Source organism: Barbus barbus (genome assembly GCF_936440315.1).
Source record: "Barbus barbus genome assembly, chromosome: 11".
Taxonomy (NCBI): Eukaryota; Metazoa; Chordata; class Actinopteri; order Cypriniformes; family Cyprinidae; genus Barbus; species Barbus barbus.
The window spans coordinates 24,108,024-24,124,921 of record NC_136739.1 but is presented as its reverse complement, the minus strand read 5'-3'; the positions used below and the strand labels follow the sequence as shown (position 1 = coordinate 24,124,921).

At 37.2% G+C, this 16,898-nt stretch overlaps 1 protein-coding gene across 1 annotated transcript in view; it reads left to right on the top strand.

The window, feature by feature from the left end:
* LOC306876664 (semaphorin-5B-like) overlaps nt 1-16,898 on the top strand; it is a 149,673-nt gene that overhangs the window by 109,661 nt on the left and 23,114 nt on the right. The window contains exons 10-12 of the mRNA XM_079428003.1: nt 5,396-5,531; nt 5,809-6,016; nt 6,193-6,400. Coding sequence (XP_079284129.1) covers nt 5,396-5,531; nt 5,809-6,016; nt 6,193-6,400 — 552 coding nt within the window. The remainder of the gene's footprint in view (nt 1-5,395; nt 5,532-5,808; nt 6,017-6,192; nt 6,401-16,898) is intronic.

Sequence of the window (16,898 nt, the reverse complement as noted above, 5' to 3'; positions counted from 1 at the left end):
AGTAGGAACGGAATATGGTAATGCAATCAGAACAACAGAGTCTCCATCTGTCTGTGGTAAATTGAACACCTTAAGCAATGCTCCCTGGAGTTTGGGGCTGCAAAACAGGGAGGGCGAGCATAGGAGGAACAGAGTGATAGAATGCAAGAGAGCAGCCAAAAATGCCTGAACGTGTTGGTAGTAGTTTGTCCTGAGGTATTGGCAGCGTGAGTGTGTACTTTCATTGAGCTGAAGGTGTCAAAGCAGTATATGTCCTCATACTGAGCTTACAGTCAGTAACAGCCATATTAGATGCATTGTGAAAAGCAACCTAAGGTAATGGATGCATTTTTTTTTTTTATATTTCATACAGACCTTTTCTTTTCCTTTCTGTTTTGGATACATGGATATATAAGCTTTTCAGTGTTTGGCATGGGCTCCTTGGCTGTTTTATGATTATTATTATTCATAAATTTAACTTGAACATTGGAATGTTTAATTAAATTGCTGTTTCTGCATTTTATAAAAGCAATAAGTCATGAGAGGTTGCACTCTGCAGTGATTTTACCTCGTTTTTGTAAATTGGTTTTCTGCAATGGCAAAATTTACGGTTTTTCTTTCTTTTATTGCTTTTATAAAACTACATGGCTCTCTTGATTCTGATTGGTCAGTCACTGCATTTGGTGGTCAAATCGTTTGCTAGTTTCATGTTTCACGTGTCACTCAGTGGTCTTTTTGATCTCATCTAAGTAAATGTATGATTAAATTATTAGCTCTCGATGACCCTATAGGTTTATTTTACAATATAATTGGTCATTTTCCCCTTATTCATACATTTTGGTATGATGAAGAAGGAAATGTTTATGGAAACTCATTTCAAATTATTTTGAAGTGGTTTCTTTTTTTATTCTCTACCTTTTTAATTATCTCTTTGAAGGAACAGCTATGATCCTCATTTCTGTCAATCACCTGCAGGTTAACTGGGTGGAACAGACCTCTTGGCAGTTAATATGATGACAGACAACCCCTCTGGAAAACAGATCTGTGGGTGTGAATGAATACGTCTATCATGAATACACACACTTTCATGCCTGAATTACAACAAATACAGAATAACAGCCAAGTGCATCTCTTCGCTCGCTGTGATGCAGCAGGATAAAATCCACCTTGAAATGAGTTTTGTGTACCCCATAGCAGGAATCTTCACTTCAAGTTTATTCCATGCATATTTCTTTCATGTAGATGTATGGAGGTGATGGTATTAAGGGATTCTGCTCTCTGTTGTTTTTCATCAGTCTGTTATACTACAGCATTGTAAAATCGGTACACCAAACAGCATACTTTAAATATAAATTTTGTATAATATACTTACATTTAAATATTTAACATAATATAAATATTTAATATAAATATTTATGTAAAAGTGCTATAGAATATGCTGAATAAGTTTACAGACGTTTTTCAACACTTACTAAATTTGCAATATTGGCAGTAAAGTTGCTATGTATTGTTTAAAAATAATAAATTACGTACACGCAGATGAAATATGATATGATTTTCATAATTAGTACTCTTTTTAAACAAATGCTTGAGTGCACGTTTTTCCTCAAGGGCAGATATTGTAATGCTGTAAAAATATTTATTAATAATCTTGCCTCAGTCATGGCTGTGGAAGGTTGCTGAGTTGGCTCTTTGGGTTTTGTTTTTTGCTGCGATGCAGGTATTCACTGAAGTTGAAACACTGAAGTAATGTGTTTTCTTTTTTTCCCCCTTTTTCCCTTTGAGTGCTGTCGTACTTTGTCTAAATCAACTTTATGGCCCTCTCGGATGACCTCAAATGACCCTGTGCTTTTTGACATATTGTCTATTCTGTCATCATAACTCAACATGACTTCATCTAAATAAGCATGTGATCTACTGTATGTGTCGCTTGGAAAGCTCCGAAGTCATCTGCTCTCACAGTGAGAAGACTTCATTCCCATATGTTGCGTGTTATACTGAGCGTGTCATGGGATTTGCTAGAGTAGGTGACTTTCCAAAGGTTTATTGGACCAAACTCTGTACTTTACTTTTTACACACCTCAACAGCCTTTAAAACTGCACCATCATCTGTCTGAAAGTCACATCTGCACAAGCATAAATGCAATAAACGGCACCGTGACTTAGCTGAGGTATGCATCATTTGACCAGATGCATGTATGTATACTATAAACCTTGCTCAAACGTGCAAATGCTGCTCTTGCTGTCATACGCAAGTTAATTTTTAGCTTCTCATTTTAGTAAGATTTTGACTAGTACTTATAGACTATGTTCGCACATTGACAACATACAGTTGAGGTCAGAATTATTAGCCCCCTTAGTAAATATGAGCAAAGAAGTTTGGGAAATAAATCCTTTCATTCAAAATAAATCACAAGAAACTAACTCTTCAGTTCACACCACTTATCTTCTATAGGGTTCAGGTCAGGAGACAGAGATGGCCATGGGAGAACCTTAAGTTTTTTTAAGGGATTTTTTTTTCTTTTTTTCTTGAAATTATTATTTTATTTTATTTTATATTTTCTAACCCAGACTCAACTAATTTCTGCACTATTCCAGATGTGATATTTGTGGAGTCTTTGGCTACTAAAACTATCCTCCTCAGCTTGTGTTGGATGATATAGGCACACGTCCACTTCCAGCCTCCAGGCAGATTTGATCTGACTGGAAAATCTTAATTATTGCCCTGATGGTGGAAATGAGAAATTTCAATGCTTTAGCTAATACAACCACATTTTGCTTATTTTGCTGCACATCTGAACTATATTCTTTGGTTTTACTCATTGTTATGGATGATTAAGGATATTTTGCTTTTGTGTTCCCTCCTATTTATACTCATACAAAAATAAATTTATACTCCAGGGAGTCATGGCTGGACAATTTTAAGTTCATAGTCACCTTGGTGTGCTAAAAAAATATTAATCTGAATGTGAATATGCTTCATAGATATTTTATTCATAATAATTTTTCAGGGTTGCTAATAATTATGGCCAACGTGTATTTGAGAAAAACCTTTATCTCAAGTAACCTTTATCACAAGTGTTTGAAAAATTCAGAATCGAAGTAGATTTGGCTCACTTACAATTATGAATTTTAGTAAGAATTTGAATTGAAATATCAGGTGTAGTTGTCTCTATTCTTCAGGAATTAGAGCGATTATTAAAGCATTATTGTTATTCTTATAGTTACCAACCTTGGTGTGAACTGGCCTTACAGTGACTGAATAAGAAAGAGTAAGCAACTGGATCTTTGGAAGATTGCACTATATGATGTGGCAGACAACTAGCGGGTTTGAGTCCTGAGTTATTAGAATGTGGTGTCACTTTTATATATAATCAAACTATGTGTAAATGTAAATGTATTTAGAAGTTTAAAAAAAAACAAGACTGGCAACTGTATTCTGCTGCTGTGTGAAGAAGGCAGCTGACTATATAGACAGTCAGCGGGGAAGCAGCTCACTAGCACTTTCCTATCTCTATAGAGGTAAAATCTAAAAAAAAAAACTTGTAGTTTCTCATAACAAAGTTTCAGAGTCTTGCTTTTGAATGCTAGAGTGAAAGAGGAGAAATAGCTTGAGATAATTGGCTGTCCTGTCAGAACCTGCTCTGTCCTCGCATCCTAGGGCTGACCGGTTTATAGCCTATGTTTCATCTGCACATCAGCTTTTTGAGCTGCACTGCCAGGAGCCTTTTGTTTTACCACACTAACTTTCCATGTCAAACCCCTCATATATAGTCCCCAGGGTCAAGCTACAGAACCAGGCTTGAATCTTCTTCAAGTCCATGCCTCACCAGGCCACATAACAAGAGCCCGAGCCAGACACCAGCGTTTGGCAGACCGAGTCCCCCTCCTGGAGCTCTGCCCGTGGGCCCATCTGTCTGTGGCTTCTGTGTTACCACCACAGTTATTGCTGTTCATTTATGTGCGGTCTCAACAGCACACAACAATGAATCTGATAACAAGAATAACTTCCCCTTTTCAGTGATCCTCTTAGTTGACCTCTAATGATCCCATGGAATTTTTTTTTTTTTTTTTTTGCATGAGTGTATCCTTGTGACATATAAATATCTATATAATCTTCTGTAACCTTCATAGTCACCTGCTGTGACTATAATAGCTCTGGTTCCTAAGGGCTTCTGGCATCCCTCTGAACTCTGTAAATACTGAAAACTCAGGAGACATTTCTCAGGGTAACAAGACAAAACTCTGTCCTTTCTTTGTCACTTCAACAGCTTCTGAAACGGCACTGTCATCTGTACAAAATTCAGTGTGAATTTGGTAACAAGAATAACCACCCAATTCATTCACTGTGGAGCTCATCTCTGCTCCTGACAGCTTACTTGGGTCTCTGGGCCACCTGTCACTCAAATCGATGGAGTTAATTAAGTCACGATGCATTTGAGAATGTTTCATGCCAGAAGAAGCTGACAAGATCTGCCTGGCTGAACCGATTATGAACTTTTATGTTTGTCTCGAGATTACAGATTTGTATAACTGTCTGTGCAGCCTTGAGGCCATGAAGTGTAAAGGTCTAACAACTGTATGCTGTGTGTGGGAAAATACATGCTATCATATTTTAGAGATCAATAATTATTTTTATGATGGTACTGATACTTTTTTAGTTGTTAGTCATTATTCAGAACTGATTTTTAATCGTTTTATTTTTGCTTTTTGACAAAATAATTGTTAGGATATAGAAAAAAAATATATAAAAACTAGTATTTATAATTTCTATAAACATTTTATTTAATTAAAGTTTAAAATAATATATTTTAAAATATATTATACAATTTTAAAATAATATATAATAATGTATTAATATATAGTGTATTCTACTATAAATTACATACAAGTATAATATTCTCACTGTAATGGGTTTTAAGGTAAATTGCATTTATCTGCAGACCTAATATTAAAGAACCAATGACTAAACATTGTGAATATCTTTAATATTGTATTATATACCGCCCGGGGAGTGAATATCCACGACTGAGGGGAGACCCTTGAGCAAGGCACCGATCCCCCAACCGCTCCCCGGGAACCGCAGCATTGGCTGCCCACTGCTCCGGGTGTGTGTGTGTGTGTGTTCACTACTGTGCGTGTGCACTTGGATGGGTTAAATGCAGAACACAAATTCAGAGTATGGGTCACCATACTTGGCCACACGTCACTTCACTTTCACTTTCACTTATATTAAGTATACGAAAGACCATACGCACACACACACACACACACACACACACACACACACACACACACACACATTTACTTGAAACTAGATCACCAGTATTTAGATATCTATTTATATTATATGTAGTAACATATTGCATGTTTTCATAGTACTAAATTGTAATCATCTTTCTTTCTTGTGATCCAGGAACAGCATTGCTGCTTCTGCAGTTTGCGCGTACAACCTCAGCGCAATCACGCAGGCTTTTAACGGGCCCTTCCGCTCCCAGGAGAACCCGCGCTCCACGTGGCTGCCCACTCCGAACCCCATCCCTAACTTCCAGGTGCATCATTCCCCCTGAATGTCTTTTACATTTTGTTCTCTGTGTGTGTGTCTGAAACAAACAGCCAATAGATAAATTCTATCAGCCTGGCACTGTGAGAGTAATTGCTCAATACCAGCTGGGTGTATCTGCATGCATGGTAATTCACAGTTATTGTCTACTTTCCTATAAAATGACATGGTGAGAAGTTTGAAAGTTTTTTTGTGAGTTCATATTTGCATTTCCCTGCTTGACCTCTACACTAACTAATGAGTCTAACCCTAATGACACTTACCAGTGTGGGACCATAGAGGAAGAAGGGCCTAATGAAGGACTGACTGAACGCAGTCTGCAGGACGCCCAGCGGCTCTACCTCATGAATGACGTGGTTCAGCCTGTTTCTGTGGACCCGCTGGTTTGGCAGGATGATGTGCGGTTCTCTAAGTTGGTTGTTGACATTGTACAGGGGCAGGATACTTTGCACCACGTTATGTACATAGGCACAGGTAACTAATCAAAGTCAAATTTAGTCACTTCCGTTTTGTCTTTTTCTTTTGCACAAAAACCTTTTAAGTCACGTCTGCTAAAAGTTTACCACCAAATCCTTATATAAATAGTATTAGTTAGAATTAGTTATGCAGCCTTGTGTAATTATGCTTTGCCTTCTGTTCTGACTTATCAGAGTATGGAACTATTCTTAAGGCCCTGGCAACCACTAATAAGAGCCTGCAAGGTTGCTACTTGGAGGAGATGCATCTCTTCCCTCCTGGTCTGCGGGAGCCAATCCTTAGCCTTCAGATTCTCCATGGCGACAGGACTCTTTTTGTGGGCCTGAATGACAAAGTGCTGAAGATCCCTCTGGCAAGGTGCTCCAGCTACAAAACAGAATTGTGAGTGCCATGTTTCATCTGTGTGTTTTGTGCAGCAAACAGCTTTAAAGGGGTCATGAACTGCCTTTTATATTATTTTGTACTGTTCTCTGAGGTCCCCTTATAATGTATCAAGATTTTTACATCATAATTTAGAAGTAATAGGCTATTTTCTGTCCTGTTTACCCCCCCCCCCCCCCCCCCCCCCCCTCATCGGAACGCTCCATTTGGCTGCAATATAAGCTGTTCTTAAACTAAGAAAGTTTTGAGTTCTGAAACCTACAGGATGTTTTTATAGAACCATGACCTCTTATATGTCAAAGGATCAAAGGATTGTTCATTTCTCAGTTCATGACCCCTTTAACAATCAACAACTTCATATATTTCATCATTCATTCATCTGACATATGCAGGTGATAGGCTGGGAAATGTGAAACTATTTATTTTCAAAATGGACTGGTTGCTGATTTGTCTGAGCTACTAGTTGATTATTTAAATAATTGTTTTGGTTTTAGGTTCATTGATGACCTGCTTAGATGCATTTTTAGGGGATGCTGACATAAGGTTGATCTTGGGTTCAAAAACAGCTAAACAGCGACAGAATGGAACAGATTGCAGGGGTTTTAACCTGTCTTAAAGACACAACACTCATGGTGAAACACATTGCCCAAATTTTACCATGCAGGTATTAAGTATTTAAGTACAATGCAAGTATTTAGCAAAGCACTTTAATCTTTTAAAAATTAGCATTTAGAATATTTAGAATAATGTATTTTATATACACATCTGATTTACTTTACTTTTTGGAGAGAAAAAAAAAAAATAATATATATATATATATATATATTATTAACATCACTATATATTTAATGATATTAATATTTTCAATGTATGAATATTACATTAATATGAACATTAAAATGTCTCTGTGTGTGTACCAAGATAAACCAGTCAACTTCACAAGTCAATCAGTATGACCCATTCCTAGTATTTAGACAACTTGATGCATGCATTTTGGGCCTTTTAGATTTCAGGGACAAAACATGCTTTCTCATTAGACTGTAGGTGTTGGATGACAGCAGACCCAGGTTGATGTACATGAATGGCTCGTTTCACATTGGTAAGAGCTCTTGTTACCCACCTCTGTGGAATTTTACCCTTGATCTGTCATTGGAAAAAAAATTCCTCCTCACAGGTGACCGAAGCAGTAAGAGGAGCGCCATTTGACAGCCCGCGTGTATTCTATCAAAGCTTTCCATCAACTTCCTACTCCAAATGCAGGGTGGGGACAACAGTCAGGCTCAATTTGCCAGAGGAGCAGATAGAGCGCTCTGTCCGCTCTCTCTGTGCGCCGTGCATGAAGGTGAAAGATTGAGTGTGGGTTTGGATGAATGAGGGAGAGATAAAGGAAGCTAGGAGGGTTCAAAGGAAAGAAGAAGGGTGCCGTCTCGAGTGAAGGGTTTTCTGTGAGGGCAAACAAATTTGACTGCGAGCTGGTGATTAGTCAGCACTTTGATTTCACTTCTCAATATGTGTGCACACTCTCTCCCATGCACGGAAACACCCACAAGGCTATGTGGTGAAGGCTGAAGGTGTTGAATACTAAGCAAGGTGTAGGTGAGATGTGAGAGATGGAGCGGAAGCGAACTTTGCTAGCTCTATTTAAAACCCAGCAGGGAGGAACAATCACACTGGGTTCCAAGGGCAGGCCAGAGAAGAGAGTCCTTAATCCTTAATCCGTAATTTCCCTTTGATTTCTGCCATATCCTGAGCACATTCACCTTTGAACACAATACAGCAGCGCAGCTTTGACATTGCATTAATGCTGTACTCACATATGAAATGTCATAGAGGTGTGACATGGCTGTATATGAGCTGTGGTCAAGAGGTTTTTATTCATTTCCTGCTGCACCAGTCAGCTTCCTCTCCTTGAGCTTTGGATAGCTGCTTCTAGAGACTGTATCGATTATATTATGGAGTGTTGAATGTCAAGTAATTTATTTGTATAGCACTTTCCACAAAACACATTGCTTCAAAGTATCTTTACAAAGTCATACTGCTATTTTTCTAATGCTTTAATACAGAGCAAATTTTTGGGCTAGGCGATATTGCGATTATCTATCGATGATATAAATCCTCTTGATTTAGATCTAGCTAAGACATTTATTAGATTTGTAAGACATATTTCAAGTGTATTTCAAAAATAACCCAACACATTTAGCATAGAATAGCCCATTTTTTTATATTTATTTAAAATCGTATTAAATATATTAGCATATAACAGCCCAATTTTGCTATATTTAAAATTTTGTAACTCTTTTTGCATAGATCCCAGTTGTACCATATTTATCCCTAAATTTGACCATATTTTTACCACAATTACAAATAAATAAATAATATTTTAGCATATAACAGCTCAATGCGACCAGAATGATCAAAAAAACTTTTTTTAAATATAGTACTATACCAACATTTTATGCCTTAGTGGTACATGAAAAAAATAAACCTTCATTTCGGCCATTATTTCTTTCTTTCATGGAACACAAAATGACCACACAAGTAAAATGAACCAGGCTAACCAGGTTAGTGTCTTTTTTTTGGAATAAGTAACCACCAGTCTTCGTAATTTCTCCTTTTATGTTCCTCAGAAGAAAGAGATTATATTTGCTTTTTCAGAGCCTAGATGTCGCAGAAACATGTCACAATGACTCTGATATGTCACGTAGTGCAACAATTTATGTCTAATAATACCTAATTATACACTTAATGTAAATCTGATTACTTTTTTGTTAATTCTGACAAAAAAAATTGGCTTTACATTGACACCCCTTATTGTAGCCATACCAGACACATTGTTGTTTAGCAAATCGTGTTTGGACCAAAGCAATCTAAAGAAAGTTTTTGTAGGTCAAATGCAAATAAGGCTTGTAAGATTGCATAAGTGATGTGAGAGACAAATTCTGTGTTGCCCTTGTTGCAAGGAAACAAATCGAATCAATCAAAACGGACAAAAAAGAATAGCAGGCTTTCAAAATGTAACGGCTCGGCGTATAATTACTTTAAAATCATTCTGCTTCTGTGCACAGTTGCTGCCCTTGTGCCGCTATTTTCCTTTACAGATGAAAAGAGACAAAGAGAACGCTCCCAAAGTCTCGCTGGTGTTGCCTTTGGAGAAGTGTTTATTAATGACTTAATCTGCATTGTTGTTGGCTCTGGCTTGAAAGCAGTGCGATAATTATGTTTGATCCCTCGAAACTCTCTTTTCTGCTCATGTTCATGGACCTTAGCCTCTCGCCTCTGATCAAAACTAATTTACTCTGATCAGCCGGCTGATTGTTTGACGGGATCTAAAGGGACCAACCGGCTGGGCCAGATCGATAATCTTAAAGACGGCGATTCCTAATCAAGGATGAAACAAATGGGGAAGCTGATGGGCTGGGTTTTTAGCGAGACTACCAGCAACAGCAAAACGCTGAGTATTGGTGGTGAGGGTGGGATAAAGTTACTTCTGATATTAACACATATGTGGCAATGGACCTTATAGTAAACGGCATATTTTCAAAAACGACTGCTTGACTAATTGGTCTTGGGGAAGTACTGAATAATTAGACTGTCTTTGGGTTCACTTGTCCCTGATTCAGCCAACAACATACAGTTCCAAATGTTTTCCAATGAACAACAAAAAAAATGGGTTGTGAAAAAACAACATGACCTGAGATCATGACAAATCCTTACAGCTTCATTTTCATCAAATTAATTATGGCTATAATTAGGTCTGTTATTGATGAAGTATTTTACATTCAACAGCCTAATTAGAGACAGCAGCGCAGTTAGTGCTGACAGTTATGATGATGTGTAGATGATGAGATGATGAAGTCTTCGAGCGCTGTTAGGAATGTGGGTTTGAGGTTACAAACATCTATAGCAAACAGAGCATACAGCAAACAACCCAAACCACAAGCGTTACTTAGAAAACCGCAAATATGTTTTTACAGCTTTCCTTTCCTGCTTCTTCTGATGTGGCAAACCCATGTCTACAGAGATGCTTGGTCACTATTTAGGATGTAATTTTGGATGATGGCATCCATTTATGGGGGATTTTTGCTGTAGCAGTCACTACATGTTGCAATTTTTAGACCTCTCTTGCTTAATGGATGGTGGGGTGTAGAGTTGGACCTGAAAGTTTGTTTTTGAGTATTTCTAAGCCTTGTGACAATATTTTATGTATTTTTTTATTATTATTATTGCATATGCTATGAAGCTACTTAAAAGGGTAATTTTTTATCATCAGAACTGTTGTAGTCAAGTACATTCAAATTGTTTAATGTAAAAACTAAAACAGTAAAAATAGTTCAAAATAATGAAGACATTTTTTGAATATATTAACACAAGTAAAAATGTTATTAATCAACTTTTTCAGCAAGGACACATAAAATAAATTTAGGAATAGGAATACATTTTAATACATATATATATATATATATATATATATATATATATATATATATACACACAAATAGAAAACAGTTATTTTAAGTTGTAATAATATTTCACAATATTAATGTTTTACTGTATTCTTATCAAATTAATGCAACCTTGGTAAACATAAGACTTTCAAAAACATTTTTAAAAACTTACCGACCCCAAACTTTTGAATGGCAGTCTATATAGACTAATATAACAAGACATAATAATAAACAGGAATATTTAATGACTCACAAGTCAAAGAAGCATTGTGCAACTAATCTAATGAAAGTCTTAGATCTCACGATTTAAGGAAAATTGTTGGTTTGATCTCCGCAGAGATGGAAACATGATCTACGACTATTGTGTGCTTAACCTTAGGTTCCACCAACATAATTGTCTCTGCAATAATGCTGCATTCATGTTGTGTTAAAATTAGCGCAATTACAAGCTGACAACCTGAGATTCTACTCTGAGCACATACTCAAATTATTTGTTTCCACAGCAGCCCTCATAATGCCATAAATTCCATTTGTGGTTGTGTTGATGACAGCTAAATATTTTATCACTACTTTAATTCACCTTTATATGCTTTTTAAAATAAGAACTAAGAAAGTGCAGCAGATTGTAAAAAAGAGAAATATATATAGATGTAACTTAGTACATTTAATCGTACATTGCAGTTTCCAACTTGTAAGTGCAACTTTGAATGTTTTTCTTTCAGTCAAAAACTCATAATTACTGTAATTTTGAACAGCACAAATCTACTGTGCCTTGCTATGGTAATATCATCAAATCCCATGGTCATGTTGTGATAAATATATTTCCTGAAGGCACTTTGTCCTTTACCTGTGGCTAAGCCTTATAGCCAGCCAGTAAGAAATTCTCATTTCAGAGGCCCCGTCTGAACCAAACAATTTACAGCTCCTGTTGCCACCAGCTTGTCAACAGGGTGCTAAAAACCCCGGGTTTGAGAGCTTGCAGCTTGTTTGAGCACGCTGCCCAGCACTTGAGCAACTGGAGGAGCTGCAGAGAGAGGAAAGGCAGAGAAAGAAAGTAATCAGAAGGTGAGAGCATTTATTACCACTGGCTTTTAACTGACTCTCCACTGGCAGTGTCCCAAAATTGAAGCCATTTTTCTCATGCGCTTTCTCCCATTCTTGATTAAGACAGGCAATATGTCTCAAACCCCGCTGTCCTGAACTTCTGACAAATAGCATCTTTTCTTCTTCTCCTGAGATGAAGTCATTAAAGCATCTGACCATCTTATCTCTGTCTGTGCTAAGCTGTCAACGATTGGTGTGTGGAAATCTCTCAAGCTGAAATTTATGGGACCTGTTTGGCTCTGGCGGTTTCCTAAAAAAAACAAAATATTAAAGGGGGGTTATATGGAGAACATGTTTTTTTAAATGTTTTTTTTTATTATTTGAGATCATTTTTATGTACTATTTCACTGGAATACATTAATAGTACTGTATCTAACATGCAGATAATTTAATTGATAAACATAGTTTTTTATATACAAAAATGTGTGACAAAACATGGTTAGCTAGAAAACCTGAAGCTGGTTTTATTGATTCTTAGCATAGTGCATCCATAAAAAATAAAACCCCGGCCCTTGTTTACAACGAAAAGGTCATGAATTGCTATTAAAAGGATGGCAATAACTATTTGCCTTTGTTCATCTGTTTTAAAGGCCTATAAAATAGACAGTATTTTTTCATAGCCCTCCCAATGACTTTAAAATGTCTATTAAACCAACAAGAAGAAAGAAAGATTGATCGTCTTCTGTCCACTATCTTGCCACATTGTTTTATGTTACTTTATTTTTTGCACTATTTAAGATTTTACAAGCAATGTCTTCTGGCTTTGCTGCTGAAGCGGTGTGCTGTAAGGAAGCCATGTTAAATTATACAACAGTGTGATTCGTGTTCCTTTTGTATTAGCATTCTTCCATGCACAGGAACCTTGAATTAAGGTGCAATTCTTTGAATTGGCCCTCAAGTGCACTAACTTATTTTTTTCCAGCAATCTATTTTTAAAAAAGGTGAGCTGTGTGACTGGTTGCAAGGCTAGACGGCAGTTTTTCTGCTGCGCTTGTTCTTTTCCTTCGGAGACGGTGGTCAGCCTGTGAAAATCTCTCTTTACGGAGTGTAAGTTGCAGAACTGCGGAGAAAAAAAAAACACCTTCAGGAGGCCATTAATTCAGTTTTTTTCTCACTAGGTCAGCTGGCACAGTCCTGAGAGCAGCTGAGTCCTGGCAGTGCCCCAGGGCCGTGTTCATGTCTCCTGAGCTCATCAGTAAAACAGGCTACTGCTGTATGCCAACCGGAGTGTCAAATCAGCATTCCTTCCACGCCGGCACATTTTCATAGTCTTAAGAGATTACATGGACGGCTGGCTTTCACTTTGGTTCACGGGAGTGGATCTTTCCAATGTAATTAATGAAATCACTGCGAAAGTTTTTGTTTAAATGGGTAGTTCTCGCAGGTCAGCGCCCTGAGGGCTTGTGTTTCTGCCCTCTGTAATGGGGGGTAATTGGGCCTTAGATGTGCGCAAGGAAGATATTGTTATTCTCTCCATCCTCACATCCTTTTAATTGGCCGGAGTCATTTATGTCCTCAATTGTGCACTAACTGTATAACTCTATGGGTGCTTGAACTAATTTACTGTTATTTATTCCTGTTTCATTATAGCTGCTGTTATATTCAGAAACTAACGAGAAGATGATAATCAGGCCTGTTTCATGCACCTCAAGTCTGATGCAATTGGTGCATATTTGTATACTCATATTGACAGGATGCAGAAGTCACACTGCATGCACCCATTTCTGAAAAAGTCTTAGGACTGAATCCAGATGACTTAAGCAGTTTTGCATAAAGTTGAGTATTTCTAAATGTTTTGATGCTCTTACTGGTTGTTCCGCTCTACTGTCAATCCCACAATCCCCCACATGAGCCTGCCACTCAGCTCCTATAGATAATTAATTGAAAACGCTTGCTTACTTTAGAAAACAACTGTGAACTCAAAAAACATGAACGTGGTAATTCAACATCAAATTGCTGTTATAACAGGAAAAAATATGTACTTGGATAATATAGTATATAGTAAATATAACAATTCTTTTTTTTAGTAAACTAATAATATTTAAATATTTAAAAAGTATGTATATATACATATACACAAATATATATATATTGTGACAATCCATTGTGCGTTACACAACACCACTCAATCTGGGCTACAGTCCATTACATATCATGGATACACCTTACTCTACATCACTGACTTTACTGATGGTTACATTAACACTCGTTTGTTTAATTTTCTATTCTGTTAATAATTCTTGAGTTACTTTTGATGTCTGTATGTGTCCGTTCCTTTGTTGGGGCCTTTTGGAGCCACAGGTTGTAACAAAATGGGGGCTCGTCTGGGATTTGAAACTGGGAGCTCTTGCAACCCAAACAAGAATCATACCCCTAGACCAGGAATATGTTTGGAGCCACAGGTTGTAACAATATATTTACTATAAATAAACAATTTATTTTATTTATTTTATTCAGAATTTTGAACCAACTGGTTGTAGTAATAATTCAATTGTTTTGTACCTTACTGAATCAGTGGTTTCGAACGAATCAGATGAATAATGATTAATTGATTTACTCGTAACATAAGTAAAGTTATACAAAGAGTAACCTACCATTGCTCTTGAGTTACTATACTAGTACTCTGATTTCACTTTTTAAATAAAGCATTATGTTTAGTAGTTTTTTGTTTTGTTTTGGGGTTTTTTTTGTGTGAAATTGGTGTAAAAATCACTGGTAATTAAATTTCACTGGTATCTGCTTAATGTTTTTTTTTTTGGTATTATGACAACCCTAGTTCCACTGAAAAAGAGAACTCGTATACAGTCATGGCCAAAAATATCGGCACCCTTGGTAAATATGATCAAAGAAGGCTGTGAAAATTAATCTGCATTGTTAATCCTTTTTATCTTTTATTTAAAATAATCACAAAAATCTAACCTTTCATTGGATAATACGAATTTAAAATGGGGGGAAATATCATTATGAAATAAATGTTTTTCTCAAATACACGTTGGACACAATTATTGACACCCCTAGAATTTCTTATGAGTAAAATATCTCTGAAGTATATTCCCATTCATATTCACAATTTTGAGCACTCCAAGGTGATTATGAACATGAAATTATCCAGCCATGGCTTCCTGTTTCACAGAAATAGAAATAGAAGGGGAAAAAGCAAAGCCCAAATTCCCTTAATCATCCATCACAATGAGAAAAACCAAAGAATATATTTCTGATGTGCAGCAAAAGATAACTGAGCTTCACAAATTAGTGAAGTGGCTTTAAGAAAAGAGCTAGAGCAGTGAAAATTCCCATTTCCACCATCAGGGCAATGAAACTGCCTGGAAGAGGACATGTGTCTATATCATCCTAATGCACTGTGAGAAGGAGAATTTGAGTGGCTAAAGACTCTCCAAGGACTACAGCTGGAGAATTGCAGAAAATAGTTGAGTCTCGGGGTCAGAAAACCTTAAAAAAAAAAAATATCAAACAGCACCTACATCATCACCACATGTTGTTTGGGAGGGTTTCAAGAAAAATTATCCTAGCTCATTCAAAAACAAACTGCAGCATATTCAGTTATCAGACACGAGTGGAACTTCAAATGGGACTGGCTTCTATGGTCAGATAAAACAAAAAAAATAGCTTATTAGCAGCAAACACTCAAGATGGGTTTGGTGAACACAGGGATAAAAAGTACCCCATTTGAACAATGAAATCTACTGCTGTATTTTTGATGTGGGCCTATATTTCTGCTGGAGGCCCTGGACATCTTGTTTAGACACATGGCATCATGGATTCTATCAAATCTCAACAGATAAAAAATCAACAAGTGACTGACTCTGTTAGAAATCTTATAATGGGCCATGTTTGGATCTTCCAACCGTACAATAATCCAAACACAAACCTCAAAAACAACATAAAAATGGGTCACTGAGCACAAAACCAAGCTTCTGCTATGGCCATTCCAGTCCTCTGACCTGAGCCCTGTAGAAAATGAGTGAAGTGAACAGATGAGAAGAAGCACCAAAATGGAGCTGGGAATCTGAAGGATCTGGAGAGATTCTGGATGAAGGAATGGTCTCTGATCTCTTGTCAGGTGTTCTCTAACCTCATCAGGCATTACAGGAGAAAATGTAGAGCTGTTAAACTGGCAAATAGAGGTTTCAAAAAGTATTGAATAAAAGGGTGCCGTTAATTGTGGTCAATGTGTATTAGAGAAAAACATTTATTTCCCCCCCATTTTAAATTCTTATTATCCAATGAAAGGTTAGATTTTTGTGAATTTTTTAAACAATTAACAATGCAGATTAATTTTCACAGCCTTCTTTGATCATATTTACCAAGGGTGCCGATATTTTTGGCCATGACTGTAGATCAGGGGTAGGCAGTGTCGGTCCTGGAGTGCCAATGTCCTGCAGAGTTTAGCTCCAACCCTGAAAAAAAACCTCACCTGCCTGTAGCCCTAGTAATTCTGAAGACCCTGATTAACTTGTTCAGGTGTGTTTGATTAGGGTTGGAGCTAAACTCTACAGGACAGCGGCACTCCAGGACCGACGTTGCCTACCCCTGGTATAGATTTTAAACAACACTGCACACATGATGACAAAAGAGGGTCGTCCAGAATCAATGTAAATTGAATTGTTGAAGGATGATATTTTCCTTTTGCCTTGATGTTCCTGACAGAGTTGAAGCATTGGAGTGGTTTAGCACTCAACCCAGTTCAAGCTCCCTTCTCGGCAGGATTCAGTCTTGGCACTCTGCACTGTATCAACACTGTGTGTTTCCTCAACCTTGAGGCTGGAACGCCAGAGGGCCCGCACAAACAAACTGATACACTTGTGCCAAAAACAAGCCTTTCAAGCTAAAGGGAAGGTTGTGAGGCTGCTGGTGCTTTACTAACACACCGCCCCAAATTCCTGAGCCCTTGAAATGGCACTCATGGCTTAACTTCATTAGTGGGTTTA